The 12,462-nt window shown below is 31.9% G+C and overlaps 1 protein-coding gene and 1 pseudogene across 2 annotated transcripts; both read left to right on the top strand.

Annotated features, from left to right (window-relative positions):
• Window positions 1–206: 206 nt before the first annotated feature.
• Window positions 207–993, top strand: LOC112782452 (tubulin alpha-3 chain-like; annotated as a pseudogene).
• Window positions 994–2,485: 1,492 nt separating this feature from the next.
• Window positions 2,486–6,386, top strand: LOC112791547 (GDSL esterase/lipase At5g45920). Of its 2 annotated transcripts, none has more exons than XM_025834419.3 (5): window positions 2,486–2,918; window positions 3,110–3,346; window positions 5,064–5,131; window positions 5,231–5,395; window positions 5,992–6,386. In XM_025834419.3, the coding sequence occupies exons 1-5, from the start codon at window positions 2,820–2,822 to the stop codon at window positions 6,146–6,148; spliced, it is 726 nt and encodes a 241-aa protein (XP_025690204.1). In that variant the 5' UTR covers window positions 2,486–2,819; the 3' UTR covers window positions 6,149–6,386. The 2 variants fall into 2 exon arrangements, with proteins under 2 accessions (XP_025690204.1, XP_025690203.1); XM_025834418.3 differs by having other exon boundaries at window positions 2,684–2,918; window positions 3,032–3,346.
• The last annotated feature ends 6,076 nt before the right edge of the window (window positions 6,387–12,462 follow it).

The following is a 12,462-nucleotide window of genomic DNA, read 5'->3' as shown; positions in this document are numbered from 1 at the left end:
CAACTTGCAATTTTTTTGTCGAAAAATTTTTTTTATTTACACCTTATAAAAGCATTTCTGACACATTGGCAAGATAACAGCTAGTTGATGTAGAGGACAAAATTTTTCTATGACAATTTAGTTCGTGGACCAATTTTAAAAATCTTAAGCCCCAAATTTGCATCAGACCTTCTCTTCTTAGCTATTCTTCACTAGGAGAAAGAATGATGACGATGATGAAGTCTTTCTCTATCAATGGTATCCAGTTTGATGGAATGATGCCTAGATAACTAACTAACTAAATTTCAATTTCAATTTCAATTCCAATTCCATTTTTCGATTTATCAATTTTTTAATTCTTCAATCTGATTTCTGTAACTACCAGTGACACTTCTTTTTAAGTGGCGCATGATGCATTTAACACTTTCTTCAGCGAAACAAGACCCAGCAAGCACATTCCTCATGCTATCTTCGTCGATCTGGAACCAACCGTCATCAACGGGTCAGAGCCGGCACCTACCACCAGCTCTTTCACCTAGAGCAGCTTATCTCTGGCAAGGAGGACACATCAAACAACTTTACCAAGGGACACTATATCGTCAACAAGGAGATCGTCAACTTTTGCTTTGATCACGTTTGCAAGCCCGCCAACAACTGCACCAGCCTCCAGGCCTTCCTCGTTTTCAACACTGGTAGCGGTACTGGCTCAAACCTCAGCTCCCTCCTCCTTGAGCGCCTCTCCGTCGATTACGGCAAGAAGTCCAAGCTTGACTTCACCATTTACCCTTCCCGTCAGGTATAACTTGAAGATTTATTGTTCAAGAATTCACCTCACGTGTTCTATTCTCTAATTGCTACTTTAGGATTTGCTTTGTCTAAAATTAACAATGTTGTTTTTCCCTTTCTAGTTTCTAATTTCAGATTTGGACGGTTGTTGTAGAGCCATACAATAGTGTTCTTTCTAGTCATTCTCTCTTCGAGCACATTAATGTTACTGTGCTTTTTGGACAATGAAACCATCTATGATGGTATTTGCAGGAGGGCTCTTGATATCTCAGAGCAACGCTATTAAAGAGTAATTAGGAGAAAAAAATATCTCTATTTATATTTTGGGAGGAAGAGAAAATGTTGAATTAAGAAAGGGTTAATGTACTTACACAAATGAAACATCGTCGGGCACAATTTAAGCGCCAAACCAAATACTACGTCATTTAAGCTTACCAGCATGTTAGAAATCTGTTTACATCAACTTTCTAATGGTGTTTAATTGATGAATATTGTCTGAAGGACGACTCTGAATTTTATAGTGCAATTTTAAGGATGAATATGGGTAACTATTAATCTGAGAGGGCACTATGAGGTTTGAGTATAATTTTAGAAACCACTTTAAGATTTAACTCAAAATAGTGATGATTAAATTTTTTGGCACCTAAAACTTTTAATAGGTAAATATAAAAAAAAAATTTATACAAAAAGATATAAAGTTGAGTTTTAAATATATTTTAAAAATAGTTATATATATATATTTAATTATATAATACCATATTAACAAAATTTTTTTTTATATTGACAGTATAAATAATAATTAAAAAATGAATGTGTTAGATGTAAGTCTATTAAAATTAAACTTAATAATAATTTTAATACGTATGTTTAAGAGATATAATAGCTAAATTTTATAAATTTTGATAGTATAATTGTTAATAAAGACATTTTATTTGAAAATAATACTACAAATGATTAAATAATTTAGTTAAATATATTAAATTATTTAATAATTTATAATATTATTTTTATATAAAAATATCTTTACGAGAATAACTATTATTTTTATAGGTGAATTTTTTTATAAGGACATCTTTACATAAATATAATATTATAAATTATTAGATAATTTAATATATTTAATTAGGCATGTTTTGACGATTTACAATATTATTTTTTTGCGAAGTATTTTATTGTTTTTAGGAAAATGTTAAAGTATCATCAAAATTTATTATTTTTGGTTATTAAGTAATTATTAATATTTAAAATATAAAATAAAAAATATTATTAAATAATTAAATTAAAAAATTACATTGAAAAATTGAATTAATAATTAAATAATAACAAAAATAATAAATTTTGATGGTTCACATTGTCATTTTTCTTGTTTTTATTATTTGTTGTTGTTAAATGTGAATTTTAGAATGAAAAAGTATAGATAGACAATGAGAATACTAACCAATGTAAATAATAAGTATACAGATGATTATGTTAATTATTTTTAATTGAATGATTATTTTTTTTATTCGATTTACTCGTGCACAGTTAACAATAACTAAATGTTCAATTCACTAGATATACAAATAATTATCATAATATTAAAGTTTAAAAAATAATTTAAAAATATTTTTTTTTTATTTTATTAAATCAATTATAAAATTTATTATTCACATTATTTATAAAAATTATTATTTATCTAATAAAATACTTTGGAGTTTAGCAAATAGTCACCAAAAAAAAAAAATGGCACTTTGGTTGGCACGCTACTAGTAGTAGTGTAGTAGCGAAAAGTGATTTTGTCCCCATGAAATCAGTGTCGCTCCATGCGTGTGTGCCTTTTTCTTCTCTCACTGGCCCCTTTTAGATCCCACCCTTCCATTTCATTTGCACTTCACTTTTCCGCTACACCCAATTATAAAACAAAAATAAACCAAATAATAATAAAATAATAAGGCCAGCTCAATTATTTAGGCAGCAACAAGTCACTGAGTGAGAGAGAGACTTGTGGATTTGTATCGAATCTAGATTCAGATTCGTTTATTAGTAATTAAACACTTGATCATCGTGCTTGTGACATGAGGCCAAGGATTTATCTGTTGGGTGATTCAATCACCGAGGAGTCATTCACTGAAGGTGGATGGGGTGCCACTCTTGCCAACCATTTCTGCCGCATGGTATTCATCTTTCATCTTCATCTTCTTCTTCTTAGCTTATCAAAGTTTGAATCTTCCTATTAATGGGGTTGACCATTCATGATATATACATATAAAAGCTTAGCTTTTTGTAGGTCTTTTCACATGTAAAGTTTGAAGCTTTTGAGAATGGGGTTGTCGACGATGGTGATGTTTTGTTTTGTATTCTTCAGGTAGATGTGGTGCTGAGAGGGTATAGCGGCTACAACACTAGGTGGGCGTTGAAGGTGTTGGAGAAGGTTTTCCCTGAAGCCCCACCACCACAAGGAGATGGTGGTGCACCGGTTGCTGCTGTCACTGTTTTCTTTGGTGCTAACGATGCTACCCTTCCAGATAGGTGTTCTGGTTTTCAGCACGTGCCTCTCAATGAATACAAGCACAACCTTCACTCCATTGTCTCCTTCTTCAAGGTAGGCATGCCTTGTGTGTGTTTGTGACTTTGTTTTTTGCAACAAACTTCCAAATGATTAAGCAAAAGTTAGGCGGTGTTGAAACCCAAAAGAAAAAAAGGGGAAAAAATAGAAAATAGAAAAAGAGGACACTGTGTTTTGAGTGACAGAAAAGGCTTTTAGTAGTTTTGAGTTTTGACCCACTGATTTTGATGCATGCTTTGGAGCCAACACTACTCCAATGCATATACAGCAAAAAGGATTAATCATTTGTCATTTGTGGGGTTTGAGTGTTAATGATGGCTGTTTCTTAGTCTGGTTAGTCAAAGATGGGTTGTGGGGGACCCTTTTAAAAATTGTTGATGACTGTGGCTTGTAGGGTCAAACAACAAACACATGCAGTGGCTGTCGCTGTTTCTATTTCCCACTTGTCCATGACAGACTTGCAAAAATACACAAAAATTCTATTTACACATTAATTTGGTGCACTTATACACCTTGTTAAATTCAAAGTTTGAAAAAGGGGTTAAGTGAGTTATGAGCGGGATTGACAATTTAATTTAATAAAATCTAAATAGATAGGCATTGCTTTCTATGGTAGTGGAGTTTGTAAAGGTTCTTACTTTTAAGGAGTTTTTGATAATCATTTTTGGTCTAGAGTGTAGGAGGCTTTCAGGGATTGTTGTTTTCACAGTGCCCATGCATATATGTTGCTTGATGAACCTTGTGCTAAGACCTTTATTCGAGTTAACTTGTCTACATTATGTGGATGTGGTTTCCTAGCTGTTTCCACGTTGGACTAAAATCATTTGTCACTTTCCGTATGATCCCTTGTCAGTTCTCTTAATTCCACAGTGGCAATTTTCTTTTCTTTTTTATCTTTGAAAAATGGCAACTGAGAAAAAGGAATTTTTTGCCAATGGAAAATAAGGGACATGGAGAAAAGGGACCATAGATTTCAATACTTGCTTGTTGCCTTGCTGGGAGTGAAGCAAGATAAGATTTTGGAAGAGACCAAAAGTCACTTTAGGTGTGGAAAGAGTGGTGGCTCCTTAAGGATTAAGACTTGTGCTAATGAATGCTGACGCTTATGTTGGGCTACTTTCATTTTAGTGTGAAGATATAATTATGTTCGGGAATATGGATAATGGACTATATTTATGATATCATGGGACATGAATTTATCAGTAAAAATAATCTAACAAGCAATGAATTAGACAAAAGTAGGTGCTAGTAGCGTTTTTCTTCCAACACCCTTTAAAAGGCTAAGGCTCAAAAAGTTGATTGTGACATATAAATTTTCTAAATAAGATGAAATGTTTATTTTTCCCAGCCCCTATTTTAGTTTGTGCTAGTTCATACTTATGAATAACATTTGATGCATCCATATTAACCTTCTTGTTTTTTGGACTATCTAGGATGTAACATTTAGCATAACCAATATATCTATTATGTTTTCAGTGTTGGGTTCTGATTTTAAGAAAACCTTTTTGTAAGTCATTATTTGCTCTTGGCGTGAAACCAATAATAAATTACAAGCTCAATCACCATCTGAGCACATCAATTTTAACTTTGGAACTGCTTTCAATATAGGAAAACATGAAAGGACTACATGTAACATGAGCCTTATGATGGAGGAGATTCCATTTCATCTTGTGTTTTCCCTGAATTTGATTTTGCTTTCCTTCTCACCATTGCTTACTATCTAGATGTCGTGAAATCTTTCTTCAAATTTCAGAAGCTATGGCCAAAAGCAATTGTTCTACTCATAACGCCTCCTCCAATTGACGAAGTTGCACGTCTTCAGTATGGTTTTTTTTCCCCTCTTTCCTTCTATCCACCTATAGAATTTTGGAGATATTGACAGAGATTTAAAGTTGATGATTCGCAAAATATCTTTTGCAGATATCCATATACAGACAACCCACAGGGTCTTCCTGAGAGGACAAACGAAGCTGCTGGCGAGTATGCTAAAGCATGCACTGCTGTGGCTGCAGAATGTGGAGTCCCTGTGATTGATCTCTGGACCAAAATGCAGCAGTGCCCCGACTGGAAGAAAGAATATCTAAGGTATAGCCTTTGCCTATGAGGAATTTGATCCATGCCGCTCTCATTCTCGATGCACATTACCCTGTGCTTCAAGCCCAAAGAGTGGTTTTTTGTAGGGTGTTGTATTACATAATGTCAAACTCTCTATAGGAAAATGGTATAGGGCTATAAGGTGAGGATGCTTATAAATTGTCCATACATCAAAACCAAATTATCTCTCAACTATTTTTTAGCAGAATTGGTCCTTGTCACTAATGTGCAATATTAAAATAGCGAAATAGCTATCATTTATTCCTTTTTAAGCATGCTAATGAATGTGATGATGCTATTGACGGAGTAGTCATCAGTCATTATAGCAATGTATAGAACCTTTAAACTTGTGCAGAATATAATTATTTGAAAGGTATGCTTTGGTCAAAGATGTAAATTGAAGACTACTGAAAATTTAATAAGCTCCATATATAGGAAGGTGAAGAACAGAGAAAGTTTCATGTAAATATCACATTTTGGATCATAACTACTTTAATATGCTTATGCTGCAAACACTAAGATTTTTTTGCCTGTGAGAAATAACCGGAGTTTGGAATGGATACATGATTTTCATAACTGACATGCAGCGACGGTTTGCATCTCACTAAAAAAGGGAATCAAGTTGTTTTCGACGAAGTGGTGGCGAAGCTGAGAGATGAAGGCGTGAGTGTTGAATCAATGACAGCTGAACTCCCTCTAATAGCTGATATCAATCCTAATGATCCTCTGAAGGCATTTCAGTAGTAATAGAATGATATGCCTTTTCTTTGGGGTTAATGTTGTATGTTCACCATTGTTAAAAGATATGTTAATAGCTTTGCTACTTCTGCTAGTTTATGTAAAATGATTTAGGCTTATGTGGAGAAGTGTTACAAGTTTTCCTTTGATAATGGATAGATACTTGCATTGCTCTTGAATTGTATTAAATTACAATTTTCTGTGTTAATGAGTTTGATTTCATATTGAATACAAGGTTTCAAAAGATGGAGTATCATTACACTATTACAAAATAGGACATCTATTTCAAAATAAGAATGATAGAACATCATCACAATCCTTAGAATGGATTTTTTTTCTCAAAATAAATAAAAAAAATTATTTTCAAAAATAAATGATTTCAACTTTTACGAACGCATGGCGGGTAGAATCTTTTGCAGACGACTTAAATATGCGATGGAGTATTGTAAGTGGCAGAGTGGCCTTGCTGCCACGATCCACTGAGATTCAGTCCTTATCGCTTCGATTCGTCCCTCCCTTTAAAAAATTTTACAAGTTAAGAAGTTCTCGACTCAAGGCCATAACTATTCCCCAGGAAAAGCCGGGGTTTTTCGAGGCAGGCCAAGGCCCGTGAAACGGAGACCGGGCAACGACCGCGACTGGGCCGCGGGGGTGCCTGGGCTAGGCATAGACCCGGCCTGCACGGGCACCTGTCCAGGTATGGACGGACAGCATGTGTGCCTTGGCCAAATTTCGTCGACGCAATGATCTCGTTTATTCGAAAGGTGCTTGGGAAAAACTGCGTCGAAATTCGACATCTACAGTAATTTCGCTGAGCATGTCGAACAGAATAGGCCACGCTGGTCGGCTCCAGCGATTGCAATGGAGGACCCAAATTTTCACATATCAGCGTTGGCTCTTGAGTTTTGCCTGAAGTTTTGTCAGGGCGTTAAGAATACTTTTTAAAGGCTGCACGAAAAATATCCCGGTCAAAAATAACCTTTTCTCTTTGGGGCGATTTTACCTTTTTAGAATGAGTTTGCTGTATCCCAGCCAACTTTACCCAAATTCTCTCTAACACATAGTTGAGAACGAAATTTAAATTTCTAAACTATTATCATCCTGCGTTTATTTACGGACACAGGACACATACACACAAAATCGTATTTGGCAGAGGAGACATGGACAGAGACAATGTGTCCAGAGACACTGAATTAGTGTATATTTTGTGTCCATTCTGACGGGAAGGACACAGAGACACTAACAAGGGACACAACTTATTTTTTATTTTTTCTTTCATTATTCTTGTTAATTTTTCATAATTATATTTTTTATTATTATATTTTTCATCTCAAATTTTTTGAATGAAAAAATGAGAATAAATTGAATTTTCATAATTTGTTCTAGTTTATCACCAAACAAAATACAAGAACACAAAATTTTGTGTCTCTGTCCATCAGTGTCTTGTCCTATCTTATTCTCAATGTCTTGTCTTGTCCTATTCTCGAAAACAAACGCGAAAACAAACGCAGCCTAAGAGTACGTAGGAGTACACAAAAGTACACAAATAACTAGTATGACTTCTTCAACATCTCTGGCATCAGTAGAAATCATTATCATCGTTTTCAAAAATAAGTCATATTTAACCAGGATTTTTTTATTATAAATAAAAAAATTATTATTTTTCCAAAAAAATACCACTTATTTCTGTGTCTTAAAAATTTGAGTTAATCAATTATTTATGAGAATTCGAAGTGAAGTTGGCCGAAGATGTGGCTGATGGATGGAGTTCGCGGGAAATACAGCGAATTTGCCTAAAATTAAAAAGAACTATCCTAATATTTAGAGTTAAAATAATTTCTTTTTAAAAATAATATTTTTTTAATTTATTTAAAAAAATTCTATTAGAATTTATATTTTTAATCATAATTAATTATTAATATTTAAAAATATATTATTAAATTATTATATTAAAAAAATTAAATTAATAATTAAAAATAATAGTAAAAAATAACAAATGTTAATAACAACAATGCTTACAAATTTAATTAAGCTTTTTTCATCGTCTCATAATCTTAAAATTTTACTTTCAACATATGCTAATTTCTCTTAGATTTATAATTTTGTATCGACAATTTATTAATAATGATGTCAAATCAATATTATATCCGTCCACTCATATTAAATGTTTTTCTTTTTTTCCCAAACTGCCCTCCTAGAGTCATAGTGATGATGGTGGCCTAATGGCCTCTTATTGTTATTTTTTAAAATTAAAAATAAAATTCAAATCTAAAATTTTTACATAAATATAAAAAATTATGTTATTTAAATTATTAATTAATTTTTTTATGAATCTTATTTTTATTTTTTATTGTTTAAATTTGTCTGGTGCCGCTCGTACTTCATCATTTTTTATTAAGTAGAAAGTACTAAACCTTTTTATAATTAAATAAATTTTAATTATTTATTTATTTTATTTAATATTGATAATTTATATTTAAAATTTAAATTTTTTTTGTTCTCTTTTTTCTACATTAACAATAAATTAATTTTTATAGAGTGTTACACACTTTAAAAAATTTTTAGTGCATTGGCGATTAATTTATTATTTACGGAAGTAGGCTTGCAATATTTATACTACAACTAAAAAGGTAGCGAAGACAAATATTTATAAAAATATGTTTTCCCACTAGTGGTATTACCAATACAAATACCTGTTTTACATAACTATAAAAGCAAAATAAATAAATTTTATGTTGTTATTAATTATCTGCTGCTTTCTATAAAAAGCTTTCTGCCTTTTAGAAGAGAGATGAAAGATAACAGATATCAAAGATCCACCCACCTCAAAGAATCATCTTGGCCTATATAAAATTGTAAATAGTAAATACACTTATCAAATCATGGACATTGTTATTTAATATGTTTACAGATATATATATATATATATATAGTTCACGATATAATCTCAAAAAGGAAATAATTAAAGCAAAAATCAGTACGAAATAAAGCCTTCAAATAAAGAGTAGTGATGCACGCACATATAAGGCCAAAATATCATGCACATATATGCATGCACCTTAATTAATCCGTTCTTAATTATTTGGCTGAATTTTAAATTTGATATGCTAATGCAGTTTCCACTGAGACTATATATAGAAGCTTGATTAAAATAAATAAAAATTTCCCATTTAGAACAAAAAGAAGCTTTATTTTTTCAGAAGTGATTTTTTAAATTATTATTGCGTGGCTGGGCATGATATGATAAAGTTAGTTGATGATAAGTGCTTAATTAAGTTATAAAATTAAATTTCTACGTAAAATTAAAGAGAGGATCAGATATATCCAAGTGCATGAGATGAGATGGTTGGCTGGTTACGCGTGCAATACATTACCTAAAGTTGGCCATCATTTTTTACTTCATTTTATTTTATTTTATTTTATACCTTTTTAGGAGTCTACCTTTTTTGTCATCTTGTGGTCTTATATATTGGTACATGCTAATAGTTTTTATTTGAAATCCCACCACTTAGTACAAACAAATGAATCCAACTTTTGAAAATTATATGTAAATAACAAGGTGTAAATTAATAATTCATATATATTCATTATGAAAAAGTAGACATTTAATCTCATTATTAGTTTTGAAAAATATTCGAAAGACAACAAAAATCGGTCTAAGGTTGTTTTATTTTATATTTATTAATTAATTTTAAAATAAATATCTATTATTAAATATAATAAATATATAATTTTAAATATTATATATAAAATTATACATATTAAGTTAATAGGCCTACACATACAAACCTTTTTGCCTTACAAGTTGTCCAAGTCCAACAAAAAGGCGACGTGCACCCACATTCTCCACACTCGAACGTGAAAATCACGCGCGTTACTCAACCGTTTCACTTTTTTAAAGTGCTCTCATAATGAAAAACTCTTCCTCTTCTTCCTCAATCAATACACAAATCCTCGAAATCCAAGCCATGTTCAAAATAAAAAAAGCTCTGAAGAAATCGTCCAAGTCCTCGCAAAAAATAGAAGAAATCAATAAGAAAATATTCAAATCTCCATAAAAAATACCAAAAAGAACGAACAAACATCATTCAAGGTACTGTTTCATTTTTCTTCTAGGATTTTAACATTTCTGTTTCTGATTTCGAAATCGAAGTACTATACGGTGGTATTTTTTTCTCTGTTTCACTGTTTTTAGTTTAGATCTGATATTACTGTTCTAATGAAACTCTTCAAGTCGTTTACGCAATTTTACGTAGTTCTAGTGAAATGATCTTTGGGTGTATACATATAAACTCTATTTTGTGAATGTTTGGATGCCTTTTAAGTAGGTTTGTATACATATAAACTGTGTATGGAGCATTTCTGGGTGTATATGTCAGTTTGAAATGTGACTAGTGCTTCTAGTGGCATTTTGAACTAAAATATCATTCTGAACTCGTTTAATTTATGATTTTACTTATTTGGTTGAGTTGAATATGATTTTGAACTCATTTGATTTTGTTTAATTGAAAAAAATAAAATGTGTATAGGATTGGATTTGGGTGTTTGTGGCTAGTATTTGGGTGCACGTGACTAGTTTTTAGGTGTATGGCTCTGATATTTAGGTACATTTTTTATCTATTGACAGTATTTCTTTTTCCTTGTAGTAAAAATGACAACAAAAAACCAAGATGAAAAAAATACAACGTAAGTGAATATATATATATCTAAAAACAAGTTAATTTTTTCTAATACAAATATAGATTATTTAAATGACTCTAATTTTGCTTTGTTTACAGCAAACCAAAGACTTGATGTGTGCCACCAGACTACTGAGCGAAAAATTTGAAAAGATGAGCGAACTGAAGAAAGCGATCGTTCGTGAATTAGAATTTGGGGGACTCATGCACATCCCGCCAATAAATGTGCCTCACAAACTTTTAAAGGAGTTGGCTAACTCCTTTAAATTGGGAAAAAACACTGAAAACCAGATATGGTTCCTTTAAAGTTAAACCCAAAATAATAGGGGATGCCTTTGGCCTCAATGCATCAGGTAACAGATTACAGATGCATATGAGTGATATTTGAGTGCACATAAGTGATATTTGGGTCCATGTGAGTGATATTTGAGTGCACATGAGTGATATTTGGGTGCATATGAATCATATATGGGTGCATTTTAAGTAATAAATTGTTTTCTTTTTTGTAGGAGATCTATTTCCTGATAAAGTGAGTTATAAGAATCTCTCTGAAGAGAACCAACTCATTTTTAGAAGGTTCCAGGGCAACACTCTAAAGCAGCTGACCAATGAGATGATGAGTATCAATGTTGAAAGTGAACAAGATCGGCTGATGTTTAAGAGGATTTTCATCTTCTATATTCAGATGGCGTTCTTGTTGCCAAGTACAATAACCAAAGTATCTCCCGTGCACATAGCTCCAATTTTTGAGATGGAGAAAATAACAGAGGGCAACTGGGGAGCTCATGTGCTGAATTTCATCATTAAATGCATAAAGAATTACCGTCTGAAAAAGAAAAAATCAATTGACGGGTGCCTCTATACCTTGATGATAATCTATTTTCATCTAGCAAAAACCAATGAGAAGAAAAGAGAGAAAAAAACTGCAGTGCCCTGGGTTAGCAACTGGAACAGAGAGCAGCTGGTTGTAAGAATTAGAGCAGAGATAGATGGCCATATGGTAAGCAAACAGAATACCTTCTCTAATTTGTGTGTGTTTTATTTATGTAGAAGTTGTAAACTAACATTTTTACTGTTTCAAGACATCGTCAAGATGGCAGAAACAAAAAAGAAATTGAAAGAAATGAAAGAAAAAGAAAAGAAAGAAGAAAAGAAAAAAAAAATCAAGTTCTTACTTTGAGAATGATTCATGAGAGACTGATGTTGATGTTTCCTCTGAGTCTGAGTCGGAAGAAGACTCAGAGAAACCTACAAAGAAACAACCCAAAAGGGGAGCCAAAAAGTAAGTAATATTTTTGAGTGTATTTTGTCAATTTTAAGATGTTTTTCCCTAATAATTGTTTGCTTTCCAGAGTGAAATCCAGAAAGAGGAAGCAGATTTTAGAGGATTTCAGTTCAAAAAGCAAAAGAGAATCTACTGATGAGTAAGATTCTGAAATTATCATCACTTTCTTTTGTTTCTATCAAAATTCAATGTATTAACACATAGTTTTTCATTTAATTTCAGGAGTGAAGAATATTTGCCAATTAAAAAAACAAAAAACAAGCAAAAAAAATTCACACTGCCGCAAAAAAGTATGAATTGCCTTCGACAGTATCTCATCATCAATATTGTTGTATTTGTCTGATTCATAATTTTTT

The sequence above is a fragment of the Arachis hypogaea genome, chromosome 3, assembly GCF_003086295.3.
Source record: "Arachis hypogaea cultivar Tifrunner chromosome 3, arahy.Tifrunner.gnm2.J5K5, whole genome shotgun sequence".
Taxonomy (NCBI): domain Eukaryota; kingdom Viridiplantae; phylum Streptophyta; class Magnoliopsida; order Fabales; family Fabaceae; genus Arachis; species Arachis hypogaea.
This window is presented reverse-complemented; position numbering and strand designations above follow the sequence as displayed.

Excerpts from the sequence above, each read along its gene's own strand:
- LOC112791547 (XM_025834418.3), top strand. The coding sequence starts at position 2,820 with ATGAGGCCAAGGATTTATCTGTTGGGTGATTCAATCACCGAGGAGTCA. Across the intron at positions 3,347-5,063 it reads CCATTGTCTCCTTCTTCAAG|AAGCTATGGCCAAAAGCAAT; the intron begins GTAGGCATGCCT and ends TTCAAATTTCAG. Across the intron at positions 5,396-5,991 it reads TGGAAGAAAGAATATCTAAG|CGACGGTTTGCATCTCACTA; the intron begins GTATAGCCTTTG and ends ACTGACATGCAG.